Source organism: Neolamprologus brichardi, chromosome 17 (assembly GCF_056152115.1).
Source record: "Neolamprologus brichardi isolate AB-2024 chromosome 17, ASM5615211v1, whole genome shotgun sequence".
NCBI classification, from domain to species: Eukaryota; Metazoa; Chordata; class Actinopteri; order Cichliformes; family Cichlidae; genus Neolamprologus; species Neolamprologus brichardi.
Window position 1 is genome coordinate 19,578,509 of NC_142120.1, and position 21,636 is coordinate 19,600,144.

The 21,636-nt window shown below is 42.7% G+C and overlaps 2 protein-coding genes across 10 annotated transcripts in view; one reads left to right on the forward strand and one right to left on the reverse strand.

The window, feature by feature from the left end:
- Nucleotides 1–14,292: 14,292 nt before the first annotated feature.
- LOC148097910 (uncharacterized) lies at nucleotides 14,293–16,213 on the reverse strand. Its single transcript, XM_087831044.1, has one exon. It carries the CDS (start codon nucleotides 15,799–15,801, stop codon nucleotides 14,293–14,295), a length of 1,509 nt encoding a protein of 502 aa, XP_087687170.1. The 5' UTR covers nucleotides 15,802–16,213.
- A 1,539-nt stretch (nucleotides 16,214–17,752) lies between these two features.
- abcc9 (ATP binding cassette subfamily C member 9) overlaps nucleotides 17,753–21,636 on the forward strand; it is a 69,357-nt gene continuing 65,473 nt past the window's right edge. For 7 of the 9 annotated variants that reach the window (XR_015716696.1, XR_015716697.1, XR_015716698.1 and 4 more), the window contains exon 1: nucleotides 17,753–17,918. The gene's annotated coding sequence lies outside the window, so the exon portion shown is untranslated. Of the gene's footprint in view, nucleotides 17,931–20,411; nucleotides 20,459–21,636 lie in introns of all 9 variants that reach the window. The other 2 variants (XM_087831028.1, XM_087831029.1) reach the window with 2 other exon arrangements.

Sequence of the window (21,636 nt, forward strand, 5' to 3'; positions counted from 1 at the left end):
TGCCCATTTACCAAGAGTTCAGGGAGTTCATGGGATCTATAGTCAGGGTTTTGAAAAAGATTATATGCTGTACATAGAATGTTTTGAGGGATAGCCTTAGTAATTTTTTTGAAATTCTTTGTTATTTATTTGCAGATTATAATTGGTGGTGAAATCTTCTAATACGGTTTTACCTCTATCATTTAACAAATGCATCACTGACCAGATGCCCTTATCGTACCATTTCTTTTATAAAGATTGATTTGTTTCCAACGTTTATGTAACGACAGTTCCATAGGGGAGTGTTGTGTGGGCTATAGTTATGTTTGTATATTAATTTTTCCAGTATAATAAAACTTGCTGGTGAAAGGAAGAGAGCTTTATGGGGAGTTTTTTTTTTTTTTTTTTTATGTCAAAATCACATCTAAGTAAAAGATTAATTCCGCCTAGATCTGAGAATATTTTGCTTGGAATGTGAAACCAAAGGCTATTTTGACTTCTTAAAAATGACCTAAGCCAATTTATTTTTAGGGTGCCATTTAAGCTGTCAAATTTAATAGCTTGCAAACCTCCATCTTTAAAATGTTTGACTAAATTACTTTGCCTAATATAGTGGGTTTTGTATTTCCATATAAAATCAAAGTTTAGCTAGTTAATAGATTTGATTGCTGATTTAGGCACTCCTACCGCATATGCAGGATATACTAGCCTGAAGATACTTTCCATTTTGGTGAGAAAAATTCTACCCAGAATCGATAAGTCTCTCTGAGCCCAGTTGTTTAAATGAGTTCTACAAATTTGGATTTTCTCCCAAATATTAAGGTTATCTAAATCAGTCTTATTCTTGGTTATATACACACCCAAATATTTGACAGTGGATTTAACAGGAATATTAAAAGTGTTAGAAATAGTACAATCATTTAAGGGTAAGATCTCACATTTGTTTAAATTTAGATTTAACCCTGAAGCTTTTGAGAAAGTTTCAATAATCTGCAGAACTTTGGGGATTTCATTCAGGTTATTTAGGAAAATAGTTGTATCATCGGCTAACTGGCTGACGGGACACAGCTAGTGACACGCCCAGCGGTTTCAATTTACTTCCGCCGGATGTCGGCGGATGTCCGGAAGTATGTAGGTGGAGTTTAATTTTTTCTGTTATTATTTCCATTTATTTAGCATAAAAAATACAGGCAATTGAATGCAATTAATAACATAACAGTTAAAAAAAATAATTATAAACACATTAAATTAATTTAATAAGAAGGTTTAAGGCTTTGTAAATAAAGTTTAATTTGATTTTTGGTATAACAAGCGCTGGTGTATGAGTGAGATACTATAGGTACAAAAAACGTTAATGTGTATAGTATAAAGTGCATTATAAGAGTTTCATACTTTCTCCATGTAGTAAATAATATTCATTTTCTGTATTTCAATCTTTTTTTTTTGTCACTTATCCAGGTCAAGATTATGGAGGCAGCTGCATAACTAGAGCAGACTTCCTGGTCAGCTCCTCTGATGGGGATACCAAGGATTTACCAAGCCAGTGGAGAGGCATAAACAGTCCAGTGTGTGACTGGGTCAGTTGGGCCTACCCAAAACACCTTACTTAGCAGACATCCAGGTAAGGTCCTAGTCAGTACTCGAGCCACCTCAGCTGGCTCTTTTCAGTGAGTCACCTTTCTCCTCTGAGCCTCTCCTGAATGACATGGTCTCAAATGATCCCAGGGGCTGTTTTCCCTGGTCTCCAGAGGCAAATTAGTCCCGGGTGTGTGGTCAGGCTACAAGTGATTCAAAGCATCTCTATGATGAATAGCAAGGAATGAAGTCACCTCACCTGGTGCAGGATTATCTGGTCCTTAGCCATGGAGCTTGGTTTGGCCTGGCCCCTCCTATGATACCACATAGGAGGGGCCCTGCAGGGCTGGTTGTGGTGCTATGCAATAGCCTCCAAAACTGGCTATAGAGACACTGAAGGTTACACATGTGACGCTTTCTATAGAAATCCAAAACAGCCAAAAAAATATCTTAGAAGCAAGTCTTAAAAATCTTATGGGGAATTATTTAGAAGCTTTATCTAATTTGAATTAGATTTTTAATAAAATCATCAGCCAAGTTTGATGGAAATGACTGCTGTCAGTTTGAATTTTGTATTTTTATCGTGTCCTCTTCTCCTCTGTTTTCATTACACATAACTTTGTTTCACCATCACTAAAATTTTTATAAGGCAGGTATGATAGTAGTGTGTGAATCAGTGCTGCTACCATTAAATTTCTCCTGCTGATATACAAACATAAAATTGTCAGGAAACCTCTGTACCTCCTGCAGGATCTGTTCGTCATCACACCCGGACATAAAACCCAGTGTAAAGCCTCCATCCAGCCCTGTCATGTTTTCTCTCTTTGAATTGCTCCCCATTGGAGGCGTTTTATGCCTCCGGCGAAGAAAGAATATTTACAACAAGCTGGAATTTTAAACATGAAGCTGGGTTTGTTTTTCTGTTTTTTCTCACTTTCCAAAGATGGTCTTAGTGGCTGCTTTATGGCCAACATATTAGAGCTGGGTGACAGCCGGCCTGCAGTATCACCACTCAAGGACTAGATGTGATTCTTAGCCATTGCAGTTCTCTGACTCTGAGAGAGAACGAGGCTTTGTTATGAGTACCCAGCTCCCTAATCTCTTCTCCCAGCGCCCTTCTGTCCTTGGTGACGCCTGACCTGAACACTGCGTGCCGGTGTGAATGCAGAACGTTTTTTCTGGCTTTTGCCCAAGGCTGCCGCAGGTTCTGGTGAGTAACGAGTCACGCTCTCAACAGCGTTTCCTGTTGAAATAAATAGCCGCACGTATGATATTAGAGTATATGTGGATAGTGCTTTCATCTGTGACCTGTCCTTTGAGCTACGCAGGATAAACACAGCGAAGCCATAAATCAAAAGGAAGGTGTTCCAAGGCACTCGTCGAGCAGAAAATAAAGAGCAAAACAGAGGGGTGTTGCTTTTCCTGCTTATTTATTTATTTATTTTCAAATAGAAAATATGAAAATGAACTCTCTGGCCCCTGGGCCTAAATCAGCATGACACAACAACAGCGTAGAAAGAAGAAAAAATTGAAATTGAAATTGAAATTAAAATGAAAACGCACAGCAAGCTTTCTCGTAAGTTTATACTATTGGTTCTTACAACACAAGAACTAGCTGTAGAGGAATCCAGTGGCTTTCATGTCGGCCACATGCAAACACAAAGTTGGGATGCTGTGTGACATGTAAATAAAACACACAATGCAGTGATGTGCAAATCTCATATGTTTAATTCACAATAGAAAACAGAAAACACATCAAAAGTTTCAGCTGAGTAAAAGAAATATTATTTTAAGAATATTTTAAGAAAAATATCAGCTCGATCTGAATTCCATTTCCAAAGTGGCAACTGGTCAGTAATGTGACTGGGAGGATTTTAGAGAGACAGAGTTTCTCAGACGATGGACAGAGGTTGAATATCTCATCATCTGCCCCACAAAATATGATCAAAAGACTCTGAAAATCTGGAGAAATCTCTGTGCGCAAGGGACAAAGCCATCAGTCAGTTCTGGATGCCTTTGGGTCTTTGCCTGTGATCTTTGGGCCCTCAGGCAGCACCACATTAAAAACAGACCTGGCTCTGTGATGGAAAGCACTGCATGGGCTCAGGAACACCTCCAGAAATCCCTGTTTGTGAGCACAAAAGCTCTATCATACAAAGAGGAAGCCATATATGAACACGATCCAGTCATGCTGCTGTCTTCTTTGGGCTAAAGCTCATTTAAAATGGACTGAAAGTGGAAAGCTCTCCTGAGGTCAGAGAATTTTCAGTTTGAAACATTTGTGCTCTATTCCCAAAGAGAAGGACCACCCGGCTTGTTTTTTAAGTACTGCCTCTCTCATGGTATTGGGGCTGCAGTGCCCATGGAATTGGCAGCTTGCACATCTGGAAAGACTCCACTAAAGCTTTACAAAGATTTTAAAACTTATGAATATAAATTTTTAGCAACACAATTGTTTTAACATGAGAGAATATGAAACGTTTTTTTCCCCCTAAAAAGATGTTTTATAGTTCTTGTATTGTTGAATTGTCTTTCTTTATTACAGCTGAAATAAAAACTCTTAATATGATATTTAATTTTTTTTTCATTGTGCCATAATGTCCTAAAATTTCAAACTAACACAGTTGCACTAGAGGAGGTACAAGCCTCTTTACTCTTAAACTGGTTTAAACTGGTCGATGACAATGATTTGCGTGCTGTTATGAAAAAATTCTGACAAGTTCAGCTATTCATGGTGAAAAATATTGTCAGTATTAATTTTACGTGAAATAAATAATGCAATATGTAACCAGATATGACACATCACTTAAGTAACAATGAAAAAGGTTTCTTAAGCCATTTGTATGTTATTTATATTTTTCTTAATTCTTGAAAATGACAGGACACATTTACAGTGGACAACATTCATCAGTGAGAGCTTATGTTTTTTCAAATGTCAGTTGTCATGCTACTTAAATAAATGTATTTTCCCTTCTAATAAACAATAACAATCACCTTGCTCATAAAACTTAAAAATAAATCCTCCTCCCTCGTGTCCCTGCTATGATGACCGATGGTTATGAACCAAAAGAAGTAAAAGTTGAAGCTGTACTGTGTACAAGTGGTAGATCTTGTAAGAAACACTTATAAAGTTCCACCTGTCCTCACTACGGTGTTTACTGTCTGTTTATAGCCACAGACAAGAAAGTAATACCTCAGGACCTGCAGTTATACCTCCTATAGACTCACTGATGTAGTAAATCACTCTGCAAAGCACCACGTGTATGGCAGGAGACCATATTCAACCCTGTAATTAATGTTACAAATGGATAGTTTTTATTAAATAGCATGAGAATCACTCAGATTTTTAGCCTCTCTAAACCAGCTGTGAGATCAATAATAATAATGAATCCTGCGTCTCATCCTACCTGCATATTTCCTGCTCTAAATGCCCAGCATCTATTGCCATTTCCAGGAGGAAATAGCTTTTTTATATCTGAACTAAATGAACGGCCTTATAATGGGCAATGGAGAGCACGGACATGATGAAACATACAGCTGGGGTCTTTCTGCTGATGTTCAGTTTATTAAAGTAAGGCAAGGACGCCTCCTGTTGGTCATGTAGGATCTGTAAAACAGGCAACAGGAGAGAAAAAACATGAGTCACCTGCCATTAACAATAAAGTGACAGTAAAGGTTAAAACAGTAAAGTAAAGTAAAACAGAGAACATTTAGCAGAACATAAAATTTCATTTTACCCTCATTTTTTTCATGCATAACCCAAATTGCATCTCATACAACTGCAAGACTGACCTGTGTAATGATTTGCTGCCTGTTTGCTGTCTGTTGAATAGTGACGTGACCACACTGTCTACAGACAGGTGCTTGTGGTTGCCTATGGATACCGCCCATGGGATTTGCACCTATGGGCCGGTTCATGGCTCAGTAGTTGTTAATCATTTGTAAGTAAACACTTTATACTTAAAGCCTGCTTCATATTATACTTTTGTAAAGTAACTGCATTTCTCACACAGGCCTGCACATTCTGCTGAAACTATTTGTTAATCAGTCAAACTTAAAATGCTCTAAAATAAATAAAATTGTCTAAACTATTTTGTTCTTTGTTTGTTTAACCTTGCCTTTCCTGCTCGTTAATGCCTGTATCTGATTCCTAGACTTACTCTATTTTACCTTTTATACATATCTTTTATGGCTTTGTGCTTTTAACATGTTTTTCTTGATATGCATTTTATGCTATTCCTGTGTATTAGTGACACTGACCTGTTAGCATACTTGGGGCTTTGTTATGGTCCTATAGTATTTCATATTTATGTTTTATTTTCTGTCTTTTATGTGAAGCACTTTGGTATACCGTTGGTTTTTAAATGTGCTCTATAAATAAAGCTGTATTGTATTGTATTGTATTAAAAAATAAATGTAATTTAATTCAAATAAATAATGATGAAAAAATAACTTCCTGGTGTACTTTCTCAGTTCTGAGTGAAAAGCTTCAAAGGTTGAAGGCATTTTTAATGTCAGTAAATATTAAACTGGTTACATAAATGAAGCAGCCCTGACAGCGCTGACACAGTAGGTAAGGGAAGGTAAGCTGATGGTCTCCAGTCATATAGACACACCTGTACCTGCATTAGAAAAGGAGAAACGTAAAGATCAAGAGAATTTGAAGAAGTTGAGAAGAAAGTGTCTGACAAGGTAAACTATGATTTTGATGCAAATCAGTTGTGACAACCCAAATTAGTTTTGACTGAAGCATAAAGTAAGTAGATGAGTAAATTGAGAGTTTTACTTTCAGTGCATTTCTGATGTTTCTGGCAGTTTGGATCGTCAGGATTTTTCAGCAGCAAAGAAGCTGTCAAACACTTCTCTCTTTTTTTGTCCTGTCTCATCAAGCCTACCTCTGTCTCATCTGTTTGTTGTAATGATTAAAAAATAAAAGAACTAATTTCCTTTAATCTGCAGGAATAACGTTGTGCTCAGATTGGCGTCCTTTCATTAGAGACTTTTAACGGCTGGCTGCTGTCGAATAACAGGCTTCACCAAGCAGAACAATCCAATGCAAAAGTTTTGAATGTGCAATCAGCGTTTCCTGGTGACTGCTATCTCTGCTGTCTTTCAGATAACCTTCAAGTGTCAGAGAAAATAATGTGCTGTCATCTTCTGGCTGGTGGCTTCAGTTTGAAGTTTGATTAATTGCTTTGTTGCTGCAGAAGCCATCAGCAACAGTCAGCAAGTTCCCAAAAGGTGGCAGCACAGACTAATACCCCATCTCTGTGTATATATGTGTGTATTAATGGCATGCTGAGGACTTGACTACTTACGGGGAACAAAAAAGATTTAGGTGTAGGTTACGAAGAATAATACTTGCAAAGTGATCACATATTTGGAAAAGAAATAATTTTTCAAGAACAAAGATATTTATTTGGACACTTAGACTGTTTTGCTTTTAAGAAAGTGGAAGTTTTCAGTGGATTTTGTCTGCTAAATGTGTTGTTTTTATAAAAGCGTCCTCACACTGGGCATCATTACAGCACCGAGTGTATATTAAAATTAATAATTTGTCAGTTAAGTCTTTCTGTAAAGGCTCAAAGTGAGTATTAGGTCCTTTAAAACAGGATGTAACATGAGAGGACTGGATGTGATTGAAAAACCACTTTGGACTGGACTATACTCAAAGATCAGCGTGGATGTGTAAGCTAGGTTTCATTTAGTCTGACTAGTGAGGATAGGGCAAGTGAAGTCAGATAAGGAAAAGATAATCTGGATAATGTTGAGCTCGCTTCATATTACAGATACAAAGACCCATATCTCACGTGTTGGGCTGGCTGTGGCTCTGGAGGTAAAGTAGATCATCTACCAATCAGAAGATCAGCAGATTGATCCCTGCCTATTCCAGTCTGCATGTGAAGCAGTTTGTGATCTTTATATGTGAAAAGTGCTATATAAATACATTTTACTAACTGATTTAATTGAGTTCAATTGAACTGAATAGAGTAATGTGCAAAAGAACTGAAATCAAATTGTAACCTGTAAGATCAATTGACAAACAGAATGAGGATCCAAATACACACCTGTGGGAAGCAGGTGGAATTTCAGAGAAGATTTAAGAGAACTGAGTCAAACATGTGAGGAGACAATCAGAAGCCGGTGAAACATATTAGGAGAGAGCAGGTGATCGTGCAGGAGTGAGGAAAAAATAATGCATAGAAGATGTGAGAAGCATGCAGAACATCAGCAGCTGGAATCTCACATAACCATAAAAAGCTCAAAACTGAAGAGCTAAACAGCTGTCAGCTAACAAAGACTGATGTTCCTGATGTTAGAGTCAGGGTCACAAGGCTTAATGTCAGGGGCTAAATACTTAATTATGACAAAAAGCGTCCTTATAAAGGATGCTGGTATAAATCTGTGTGTGTGTCCCGCAGAGGGGATCAGTCCCCGTTTCCTGTTCTGGAGCATCTTGTTGGTCAAACACTTCCCTCAAGAAAGAGTTTTCTCACGCTGTAAACTACACACACACACACACACACACACACACACACACACACACACACACACACACACACACACACACACACACACACACACGCACACACGCACAGTTAAAATAAATACACACATTTGAATCTCAGTAGTGCTTTAATCCCCATCCTCCATCATCTGCCTTTCTGGGGTGTCACTGTGGGTCACAAGTGCTACTTCCTCTTTTGGTGACACAAGGGTCAGAGGTCAAAGTTGAACATCTGTTTGGGTTTTCTTTCTAATGGTGTGTGAGTATGTGAGAACAGAGGAAGAGAGGGTGAGTGGGAGTGAAACCATGGGGGAGTTTAAAAAATAAGTCATGGAGTTATGGCATTTTGTGTGTGTGTGTTTGTGTGTTAACCGTTGTGTGTGTACATGCACACACAAAGCAGAGCCCTTACATCTGTTCTGGGGACTCAAACTCAAATGAAAAAGGAAAATCATAAAAACTTCACTGTAAAGTACTTGATATGGGAATGCTTGGTACGTACAGTCCCCTGAAGTGATGTAAATGTGAGTGTGTGTGTTTGTTTACAGGGCACAGGTCAAATTAATCCCCTGGTTACTTTCTTGGGAAACACTGGTGGATGAGAATCTCCTCACACGTCGCCTAGCCATGCAGTAAGGACACTCTCAGACCCACTGATAGCTCACGGTGTCCCTGTTGACAAATCCTCCCACACACGTCTGGTTTGGCTGCTGCCCCCAGGCTGTGGCCTCTCAGCTGGGACACAAAAGCAAATGGAGTCCCAGGCTCCGTGTTGAGGATCTGTAACCTTTGTAAGAACATATCCCAGCACTACAGGGGTCTCCAGACCACTCTCCCCAGCCCTGGAGGTTGGGTCCTCTCATGGGTGTAAAAGTCTGAGTAATTACTTTGCTTGTGCTTCAATATGTTATTCTTCCTAAGGGAATAGAAAGAGAAGATCCCTTCTTCCTATCTTTTTTGATAAAAAACACTAAATGCATTTTTCTGTTTTTATCTCGAGGCGTAGACTGAATGAAGGCAATAGATACAAAACATTATATGTTTTTGATTTATAGACTGACCGTGTTTTGAGCAGGAAGTCTATAAGTAACACTCCCCAGTGCTTCTTTCTACTTCTTCCTGGGGTTATCCTGAGGCCTTCCCAGGCCAGACGAAATATTATTAAATGTCCTCAGTATGTTTCAAATCTAATAAATGCTCTAGAAATCCTCTAATAATGGAACATCTCCATAATGTATCAATTTTAGCTGCTGCTTTGCAGAGCTTCTTATGCATATTAAAGTTCCTCATGTTTTATTCTTTTGTAATCTTATTTCTTTAGTCACTATCCAAAGCTGTGACTCTATTATAGATCCTTGTTATGCTAAACTGGAACATATCTTCCAGAATCAACATCATACTGAATTAAATAAGACTTGACAGTATTGATTGATTCAAAAAAAATCATCAGAAAGGGAGAAGCAGGGGTTTTTCCCCCACTACTTCTATTCAACTGTGCTTATTTTTACAGCGAGAGCATGTGGAATGCCGTTTTGAACTTGCGGATGGGCACATCATACAGTGGGCAGATACATGAGAAGACCTTCTTCGTTTCCTTGTTGACTGCTTCCTTGAGGTCATTGACTGACCATTGACTGACCATGACCCCATGGGTCAACCTGCTGCACTAGACGCAGGTTGTTTTTCTGAGCTCGTTGGTGTGCTTCTTTGAGAAACCCACCCAGAAAAGGCACAGAAGGTAGCCATTGGTTGGCTTCATATTCAGCAGTAATGCTACTTCTTGACCATGGAACAGCATCCTTGCACAGGTCAGGCCCATGCTGTGGAGGTTGGTAAGGCTGTTCATGTCTCGAACATCCCCAGCAACGAGCTGGAGCACCTGATCGATCAGTGAGCCTCACCTTGAACACCTCCCCCTTCACACCATCTGAGATGATTCTGGATCTCCGAGTCCTGCTGACTGGGGTCTTGCAGAGATTCTGGATGCTGAACATGAGTGGTGCCTTGACACCAGTCCGTCTTGGAGAAAGCGTCCACAGTCTTGGATGGATACTGTCCACTAACTAAACTTGCTGACTTGAACCATAAAACCGAGGACTCAAAATACAGAGTCCAGTCAATTATCATCAGTTATTATTAATCTCTGATTCTCTTCCACAGTTTGTCTTTAGGGGTGTCCAAATTCATAGGCTGTGTCTTTCTGAGGACCTGGCCTTCATGGTCTACGTGGGCCAGGTCCTCAGAAGGCTGGGTAGGCTGGAAATGAGCAGCTGTGAAATTGGACGTCTAGCCTTCAGTTTTACATCACCAGCTGTCTTAGTGGAGTTTAATAAACTCGGCCTTTCTATCTAAAATATAACAGGACACTGGCATAAATTCTCGATCATCTCACACTTCTGTTTAATCAGTTTGACATTTATTGAGCTATGTGAAACTATAACTTTAATCTCAGCCAAACTTGAGGTTACTCTATTCCGTAACCCCCGTTCTCTGATAACATGAGTGAGGTGTCTCACTATGGGGAACGCTCTCTCAGCGTTGTCCTCAGAAGCCTCTATATCATTACTCCAGCCAGTATTGGCTGGCAGTCGTGACGCTTGCGTCAGGGAGGGGCCACCCTCCTCCCTATAAAAGGGTGTGACGCAGCGTCACCCGTCATTCAAGATAAGCTCACCTCTTCCTCGCTTCGTGCAAGGAGGGTGATCTGATGAGACACCTCACTCATGTTATCAGAGAACGGGGGTTACGGAATAGAGTAACCTCAAGTTCTCTTTCAAACATTCGTTTCGGTGTCTCACTATGGGGATATGCAGACTCCCGTATTGCCAGATAAGCCCATCTGAACGACTGACTGCCAATTTAGGAGGTCTCGTGGGGACCCACACTTAACACAGTGTGGGCTAGAGACGGTGCAGTGACATCCAACCTGTAAAACCTTGCAAAGGTCAAAGGTGAAGCCCAGCTCGCAGCTGCACATATCTCCTCTATAGAGACACCCCTAAAAAGGGCCCAAGAGGTTGCCATCCCTCTGGTAGAATGAGCACGAAGTCCCTCCGGGGGGGGCAGACCCGTGCTGGAATAAGCCAATTGGATCGCCTCAACAATCCAGTGGGAAATGCGTTGTTTGCTAACGGGCTTGCCAAGATGTGGTTTAGCCCAGGAAACAAACAGCTGATCCGACCTCCTGAAAGCCTTCGTTCTCTCTATATAGGTACATAAAGCCCTAACTGGACAGAGAGCATGTAGGCGCTCCTGTTCAGGGGAGGAGAAAGGAGGAGGGCAAAAAGCTTCCAGCTCCAATGGGGTGCATCGGAGATAAGGATTTTTGGGCACAAAGGCCAGATTTGGCCTGAGTGTGACTCTAGAGTTATCCCGCGTGAATCGGGTGCACTCTTTGTGTATTGACAGCGCATGAATATCACTGACACGCTTCGCAGATGCGAGAGCCAGGAGCAATGCAGTCTTCAAAGACAGGATTTTTATTTCCACCTGGTTTAGTGGTTCAAATGGTGGCTGTGAAACTGCCCCCAGCACCAGGGATAAATCCCACGTGGGAACGAGAGGTTTAGACACCGGGTGGAGCCGTCGTGCCCCTTTCATGAAACGGCAGACTAGCGGGTGATGGCTCACCGGGCCATCCACGAAGCCCACATGGCAGGCTGAAATGGCTGCTAGATATACTTTAATTGTGGAAAAGGCCTTTCCTTTATCTAACAGTTCTTGGAGAAAGGAGAGAATTGTTGTCACAGAGCATTGAAAGGAGAGAGTGTGAGACTTTCCACACCATTCCTCAAATACCCTCCACTTGTTCTCATACAATGATCTTGTGGAGGGGGCTCTAGCACTCTGAATAGTGGCTATAACACCCTGGGGGAGTCCTGCCGTACTCAGATTCAACCTCTCACGGGCCAAGCCCACAGGGCAAGGCGCTCGGGGTGAGGGTGAAAAATCTCCCCCCTGGCTTGGGAGACTAGGTCTCGTCGGAGAGGGAGAGGCCAAGGTTCGCTCCACAAGAGGGGCACAATCTCCGCTAACCAGTGGGACCTCATCCACCTTGGGGCGATCAATATCATTGTTAGCCCTCTCTCTCTCACTCTGGTTAGAGTGGGAGAAATTAAGGCCAGCGGAGGGAACGCATAAAGCAGAGCATGTGGCCAGTTGTGAGCTAATGCGTCTACCCCTAGCGGAGCCTCCTGGTCCCTCAGGGAAAAATACAGTGGACACTGAGCGTTCTCCCTCGAGGCAAACAGATCGACCTGTGGCTGGCCAAAGCGGGTCCAGATTTGGGTCACCACATGTGGGTGCAGGGTCCAGTCCCCGTACTGCGGGTTTCCCCTGGACATTAAGTCTGCTCCCAAGTTCAGAGCTCCTGGAATGTGAGTAGCTCTCAGTGACAACAGATTGATGCTGCTCCACATGATCAGTCTGCGAGCCAGCATGTGCAAGGGACGGGAACGTAACCCGCCCTGTCTGTTGATGTATGCCACAACAGTGGTGTTGTCTGTTCTGATCAGAACATGGTGGTTTCTCAACAGGGGAAGGAAGTGTCTCAGTGCTAGAAATGCTGCTAGCAATTCTAGCCAATTTATGTGAGCACCCCTCTGTTGTGAGCCCCAGCTGCCGCTCACTGCTCTGCCCTCGTGAGTAGCACCCCAGCCCGTGAGACTCGCGTCCGTGGTCACCACCTTTCTGGCTGTGACAGCCCCCAGTGACACCCCCTGAGTGAGAAATGTGGGATTTCTCCAACAGTGGAGTGCTGCAGCGCAGTCTGCTGTCACTCTGATATAGCGGTAGGTATGGCGCTTTCGATTCAGTCTCAGTGATGCAACCCATCGCTGAAATTCCCTCATATGCAGTCTGCCTAGTGGAATGACTGCCAGTGAAGACGCCATTAATCCCAGCATCTGCAGGCATTTTCTGAATGGGAGATATCTTCCCAACTGAAAAATGCCGGCATGTGATAGCATTTTTTTTACTCTGTCCACAGAGAGACACGCTCTGTACGAGGCGGAGTTTAGAGCTATTCCTATGCTATTCCTGAGTTGGCTGCAGGACACTCTTTTGGTAGTTTATGGTGAAACCCAGAGCCATCAGATGATCCACTGTCAACCTGGTGTGCTCTCTTCCCATTATTTCGGACTCTGATAGCAGCAGCCAATCGTCTATGTATGTTGCTATGCGGATGCCCCGCCTCTTCAGTGGGGCTATGGCTGCCTCTGTGCATTTCACAAATACCCGAGGGCTCAGTGAGAGACCAAACGGCAGGACCTGGTACTCGTACATTCTGCCCTGAAACGCAAAGCGCAGGAATTTTCTGTGAGGTGGGTAAATAGGGATGTGAAAGTATGCGTCCTTCAGGTCTATTGATGTAAACCAATCGCCTGGGCGCACTACATGCAGCAGAGTGGTGGTCGTCAACATCCTGAATTTGTATGACCTCAGATGCTGATTCAGAGCCCGTAGGTCCAGTATCGGACGCAGTCCCCCTCCCTTCTTGGGCACGAGAAAATACTTTGAGTAGAAGCCGCATTGGCTCTGCTCCTGGGGTATTTCTCGTACTGCTCCCTTTGATAGCAAGGTAGTTATTTCTTCTTGCAGGATCCTGGCTGATTCGCCTTTTGCAAGAGAGAAAATCACTTTGTGAAATCTGGGAGGGGTGGTTGCGAATTGCAAACGATAGCCTCGCTCTAATGTCCTCACAACCCATTCTGGCGCAGCGAGAGCTCGCCATCTCTCTATTCTTGCTGACAGCGGCCCCAAAGACAGGCACTCCACAGTAGACGGAGCTCTGGCTCCCTCTTGTGGCGGAAACTGGTCCTTCGGGCCAGACCCGACTGCGCATGCGCGGGTGGCCCGCGCTTGACCAGCGCTTATGGGGCCGGACACCACTGAGGGAATCAACCCCGGTGGTGTCTGGGTGCGTGGGGGCATTATGTTTTTCAACATGCTTTCTGTGTTTTTCACACATTTTTCCCGTGCCCTTGGCGACATGCCTGGATGCAACGGGTGAGTTTTTAATAAACAGTGTGTTTTGTGAGACAGACATGCTTGATTCAGCTGAACAGTGTCTCGCCGTCTCTTTGTTGAAATGCGCTCTGTGGGATCCAACTCGAGTCCCAGGCGCTGAAAGGTGGAGGCAGAACACACTTCTCCGAACGGGCTCCGGAACTGAGCCCTGGAGTGAACTTGGAGCCCGGGCTGGTCCGGCTCCGATCTCCCCGTGGGGGATGTTAGGCAGTCCGCTTCTTCTTGCGGTCCGACTGCTTGGCTGGTGGTGGGGCACCCTGAGCGGCAGCAGGCGGGACGTGTTTCCTGGGCCAGTGGGTCTTAGGGTTCTGCGATCCTAGGGGACCCTGGGCCGCGACCTGCGGGGCTGGGCGGCGAGGGATTTTAAACGTCGGCACGCCGGCTGGACGGCTGGTGACCTGAGCGAACGTGCGGCGACTGGGTGGAGGCGCAGCCTGGGTCTTCCTAGGGAGACACAGCTGCAGGGCCTCTCCCTCTTTCTTTTTCTCCTCGCACCGTCTTTGCATGGTGGCAACGGCGGTCCCGAAAAGCCCAGCGGGGTCGATGCTTTCGTCCAGAATGTCACGTTTTTCTCTGTCCGAAAGCCCCGACAAGTTCAGCCATCTTGCCCTCTCCTGTAGGACGATGATGCTGAGGGCTCTGCCCGCCGCTTGTACTGCTGCTCTAGTGAGGTGGAGACACTGGTCCGTAACTACGCCCAGCTCTTCCCACAGCTCGCTAGCATCCGGGTTCGCAGCAGCCTGGTCCTGGAGCTCCGCCGAGTAGGCTAGCAGGAGCGATGAGGCGTTCAATGCCCTCGCGGTGGTGGCAACCGATTTATACGCCTTGTCAGCCAGGGAGGACTGCAGGCGTTCGGCCTTGGAGGGCAGGGACGGACCAGATGACATGGAAAGTTTCTGGTTTGGGTGGAGATGAGAAGCCACCAGATTCTCCACTGTGGGAATTTGGTAGATGCCCTTCTCTTTCATTCCAGCGCAGTCAAACGCCGCCGCTCCCTGCACGGGGTTGGGTGACGAAAATGGCTTTGCCCAGCAGCGTGTGACCTCGTCCACGCATTCGGGGAAAAGCGGCAGTACCTGCTTAGTAGTGCGCTTTGCTACGGGGAGCCTTTTACCCTCGTATCGTGAGGTGGAGGTCTCCGTTGTCACCGCGGGCCATGGGATTGCCAGCTTTTCAGCTGCCCGTTTTGCAACGTCAAATAGCTCCATGCCGCGGGACTGTGTGCCGGGGTTATCACAATCGGCCCCTTGTGTCGCAGAATTTCGACCAGAGGGGGCAAAGAAAACGTCGTCATCCTCGTCCGAGACGAGATGTTCCGACGCTCCCTCAGAGGATTCGCTGAGTAGCTCGTCATTAGCCTCGAGAGAATCAAACATAGCTTCGCAGCTGACCTCGGCATCATCCACCAGCGGGAGGACGATATCCATCTCGTCGCCCCAGCTGGTGCCTGGTGTGGCGGACTCAGTGTGCTCCATCGGTGGGCCGACTGGAGACAGCATTGGGTCCTCCTTCGACAAGCTAGCCTGGCGGGCTAGCCTTCGGCGAAGGCTTTTGTGGGTGAAGCGAGCGCAGTGTTCGCATATACCCGGTGTGGAAATAGCTGCTTGGGCGTGTTGCAGCCCGAGGCACATCACACACGCGTCATGTGTATCTGAACCTGAGATTTTGCAACCGCAGGAGCAAATTCTGGGCAGCGGTTTGCGGTCTGCCATATTAAGGAAGCTTGGTGTAGCTAGCTTGGAATGGCTGGACGGCTAACGCTGAACTTTTTTTTTTTTTCTTTTCTTCTCTCGGTCGGGTAGCTATGGTGAGCTAGTATGACCTAGCTAGTGTGGTGGCTAGCGCTTGCGCTACTTGGCTTGGTGGCCGTGTGTAGCAAAGACAGATAGCTTGGTCAGCTAACTGTTGAGCTAGATGCGTGGTGGCAGCTAACACACTCTCCGACCTGGCTCTGTGGTGAAGAGCAGGTGACACGAAACGCGAGCCGTGCTAGCGCCCGGTGACCAAGGTGTTAGCTTGCTCGTGTGGACAGTTAAGCTAGCACTCACGTTCACAGTCAGGAGAGATGAGGATTCTAAGAAGCGAGAAGAGGAAATTGAATGACGGGTGACGCTGCGTCACACCCTTTTATAGGGAGGAGGGTGGCCCCTCCCTGACGCAAGCGTCACGACTGCCAGCCAATACTGGCTGGAGTAATGATATAGAGGCTTCTGAGGACAACGCTGAGAGAGCGTTCCCCATAGTGAGACACCGAAACGAATGTTTGAAAGAGAACTGATTTACTCACAAATAAAACACCAAAAAAGGCCAAACAATAACATTTTTAAGTTATCTAAGTGACTTATATATCATGTTTAACCTGAGTAGAGAAAGACTGCGGGGGTTGAAAACGATGTGCTGGGAGTTCGCTGTTATCGCCCCGGCTAGCTATCGAGCTGTTGGGTAACAGACATCTCCAAAAATGTCGGAGCACTTTTGCAAATGTGTGATATCTTGAAAAACCGAGCAGATATTTGAAGTTTACACACCTGAAAATATCACAAAAGTTTATTTTGTGACCCAGAAAGAGTAATAAGAGTAATATTACAACTAGCGGCCGCCATTGTTGGAAACTGGAATTGGCTGGGCCTTACTGTGAATTCTGGGATATGGATACAAGGATACACCCGACGCATCCTTCAAATTTGGGGAAAAGGAGGACACATTTGTTGGCTGCATTCGGAGGAGTACATCACACATCAATTACATCATGTAATCTGCCTACACATGCAGCCTCGGGAGGATGCAGCCTATGAATTTGGACACCCCTGTTTTGTCCTCCCTCCCTCTGGTTCTGCAGGAGATTTCTTCCTGTTATAGGGGAGTTTTTCCTTCCCACTGTGACCAAATGCTTGCTCTTGGGTCAGGGAGTTATCTGATTGTTGGGGGTTTCTTTGTTTTATTGTAGGGTCATTACTTTATAATATAAAACACCTTAAGATGACTGTTGATGTGGTTTGGCACTTTAAAAATTAATGTGAATTGAATTAAGTTAAGTCAGTGATCCTTGATCTGTACAGCTGAATTATCAATTTTTACATATTTAAATTGATATTTTTGGAGCAGTAATTTAGACTGTCAGGTCCTGTCAAGAAAAAAGAAATTTGGAAGGCCTCCAAATTTGGAGGTGTACCTTTTCTACAAATTACCTTCATAACTGTCTTTTTTAACTTTATAAAAATATAATGCACTGAGCACGAGTCTTCCGTTAGGTGTCCCCGTCTTAGAGGTACAATCAGATTGGAAAGCTCCCTCCCTGCACTGTGCCGTAAATAGCGCTTACACTTTTCAAAATAAAATTAATGGGAAAACAATATTTGAAAACTCTACTAACATTGAGTCACTGTTATGGCTCTTATATTACCAACCACACATAAGTTAAAATAGTCTTCATTTTTTTCTCTGATATCATAACCTGGGGGAAAAATTCCTTTATTTCATTTGAAACATACTCCTAATTTGCCAGCTTACAAACAGCATCTCTGAAAAAGGCCGATTTAATCCTGATTTGGCTTTAGTTTGACCTAAATTTATCCTTCTATCATGTACATGAACTATTCCAAAAAAAAAAAGAAAAAAAAAAAGACAGCCATCATATCTGAGAGTGCGTGCGTATTGTGCCGCACGAGCGCCATAACGGCTTCTGAGCGGACACGATAGTGGTCGTAATATATAGGCATTTCCTGTCACCGAGCCTTCAGTATAAACCGCAACCATAATAAGACACCTCGAACGGGGATAAAGACTGCGGAAGAGACGCCGTGACCCGTAAACCTGCGTCAAAGGTCGGGTAAGTGCTGGGGTGAGCTCTCCTTCTTTATCCTTCTGTCATTCGTAACCAGGCTACAGCATCCTCAGTGTGCCGTAACACGACGTCTTAACTGAGGACGTTAAGAGATGGTGCTCTGTTGTGAGAGAGCCAGACTTCATTGAGCATTCCTCCAGTTTGAGTCGATTTGGCTCTTACTACTGGCGCGTAGCTTCAAAATAAACAGTGTAAAATATCGGAGTCTTTGAGATGCGAGTCTTCATTTCGGCACAGTGTAATGCACCGTGCACACACAGTTCAGGAAAAAACAATGCGTTTTGCTGCTGGTCGTGGAAGGAGGATTGGTCGATTACAAGCGGTACAGTTTAAAAAGTTTAAGGATTTATAAATTTACATCTTCTTATTATTTCAGTTATTCTTGCCGAATATTAGATTGGATCACATTGATTTAGAAAAATCACACATCTTTATAATATGTCTGTTTTTACTGGTCCGCGTGTTGAAAGTCTTCCAACTGTTTGATTTCTGAATGGAGGTTTGTTGATATTAATGCGTGGCAGGACTGAATCACAATGAAGGACACTGAATGACACGTGAAAGTAAACCCGATTGATCCTCCCTCCCGCTCCATCATATTTTTTTAGGTATTTCTATGCATGCAAGACTTGAACCTCGTCCTTCTGAGTGCAGCAGCTTGCATGAATGAAAGACAATACAGTCGATAATGTGCTCTCTTCAGTGCGCCCGCTGACCTCATCAAAGGTCCCGGTCTCTGTTTTAATGCTAAGCATAGCAGTTTCACGTGTGTACCCTGCAGGCTCTAGGATTCACTCAGGTTTTAGGGATGATCTCCCACATCAAGCTGCTGTGTGTGCAACCACACGAAATCAGATTAAAGAGTTTAAAGTGTCCATCATTATAAATGTGCACATGCCAAAACATTAGAGCAGGTTGAGGTCCCTTAAGGATAGTGTCATATTTCACCTTGTTAATTAAAATAGCATTATATTTACTCTATTTATATATATCATATCAACTAATTCTAGTTATTTTGAATAAAATATTAATATAATGACTTTACGCATCTGTGTGATTTACCTAAAACATGTTTGATTTTCCAACAATATTCATACAATCATACAGACAGATTGTTTGTGCTGTAGAGGTTTAAATAAAAGTACTGCACATGATAAAAGTAGATATGCCAGATTAAGCGATATTTCTTTAGCTGCATGTTTGTAAATCCACTTTGCTCTTGACATGTCAGCAGACTGTTGAGGAAGCCTATAATAAACCTCCTTCTCACCCTTAAACTGGTACAAGTTTGGAAATCTGATAGGAGGTGACTTTGTATCAAGCTGTCTGAATATACTGAGTTTTGCTGATTTTTATGAGGTTTGAACCTTCAAAATAAAACTCCTTTTTTTCTTTTTAACTATAGGGATGTTCAGTTTATAGAAACTGCTGAGCATACAACACAGTCTGAAGGGCAAAAAAGGAGACAAATGTAATGTGGGATCAAGAATATGTGTAGTGAAATTGAACACAAACAATTTAAAATAATGAGTGAAAATGACACAAGGACATTTTGGTTAGGTTAGGTGCATGCATTTAGCATGCGTACACATGATGACATTATACATGTGCAGAGAACAAACCAGATGTCTGTATTCAAAGCATATATAGTATTTAAATATTTAACTGCCTCAATATGCTGGTTTTAGTATTACTTCATGTTATTCCTGCATTGTACAAGGTGTTTTAAAAAAATGGGGTGTAAAGTGTTGAATCTACATTGTTGACTTTAAGACTGTTGTGTCACATGTGCTGGTAATAACAGTGATTATTTTAAAAAAACTAAACAGTAAATATCTTATCTTACAATCTGCAATTGTTCTTTTTGTGTACTAGTACAGTTCTAGTCATCATGAACTCGTATTTTAAATTGAACTAAGTTGCCAAAAAGATAAACTATAAACTAAGGTATAGATAAATGTAATTATAGATATTATAAATAATGATCTTCGTATTATATTTTTCAAAACCACTAAATTATTATATGGACTGGTTCTTCTTGTTTATTCTATCTAAATAAACTGCTTTCTTACTCCAATTAGTAGAAACCTGTTCTGCATCAGGAGCCACATTATGGAAATTTGCAATGAGAGACAATTAGCATTTTTCTATATTTAACTGTGGATTGTGAGTAATTCAGTGTAAGCACATCCACAGTACTCAGTTTATTTGCAAATACAAAGGTTTTATTTTGAAAGACTTGGATGGAAGCGTTTCTTCATACATGATGTAAGCTGACACCATCTACACAGACAGGCAGTAGTGAGTGGAGCAGCTGAATCTCTTGCGGAGCTAAAAATAATCAACTTTTTCCCTCTCCAACTCTCACCGTATTTTGTTTCTGTTCCTCTCCCTCCTTTCTTCCTTTCTTTTTTCTTTCCTTTGTCTGTTTTCCTTGTTTTTGTTTTTATTTGCTTTTTTTTTTTTTTTAAATTCAAGCATTCTGAATGAGACGGTGTTGATAAGGCTTATTACTTTACTCTGAGGTAAGACACTTGGTTTTATTACGCTACCATTGTAGTTTTTCTTATTAAGATGCTTCAATTTAAACAACTCTAAATTAGGTTCCTGAATTATCCACATGTAGTTTAAGTACTGGGCTGTAGTGTAACGCAGGTGTTCAAGGTTAACTTAATTGTACTTCCAAGTTAAATGATCCACGTACATTAATTACATCCTTCTGTGATGGTAGTAAAAGGGAAAGTAATACGGTAATAAATAAATAAGTAAAGAAGTTAACAGTAGGCAGAAATTTGAGGTGAAACTCTGCTTGAAACGATACACTTCTTCTCCTGTAAGTCACACAGTGATAATTTCTCAGCAATAAGGCAACAGAATGCTGTGTAGTGGCTGCATATAAACGTTGAACGTAACCGCCATGTAGTCATTCAGTAACTAGCCTTTGCATATTTAGGCCTCAACATTAGCATTTTGCCAGGTGTCATGTTAGTTTTCTGAAGTCAGAAGTGATAACGAAGTATAATAAGTGATTGGAAGTGCACACAGAGGGGCACTAGCTATTGGCATGCTTGGGTAAAGGTAATTTAAAGGTAAAGGTTGGTGCATCCAACTCTACAGATGCAAAACCCAGAGCACGTAACTGCTAATTCATGCTAAGTAAAAGATTTGAATAAAATATGTTTTTTAGTCACGAAAACTTAAGCACAGAATTCTTGGATGAGTTGTACCTGACAGCAAGCCATAATTACTGTTCAGATAGTCCCATTAAAAAATGCTTCAGCAGCACAATCACAACGTCCAAGTTACTGAGTAGAATTAGCGAAGGTCTAGCAGAGAGCTAGAAAGTGGTCACACCCCTAACCGTAATATTTAGCAGTACAACGCCAGAATAGGTCATAAAAATGTCACTCCAGTACAGCTGTTATAAGGGGGTAACTATCCAAAGAGGCAAAATCTGTTTTTCGTTTTTTTTTTGGTACCAGACTGTAAAGACTGTTTTCTGTTGTAGTTTGATCATTCAATATGGGGGCATTGGGTGTTGAATCACTTTTAGAGACAGCCTCAAGTGGTCACTAGAGGAACTGCAGTTTTTGGCACTGGCTTCATTATCAGCTCTGGGCACTGCTGCCATTTCTACATAAGATAGAGATATGATTCTTTAATAAAAAACAAAACAAAAAACTGTTTACTTTAATATCTGGTG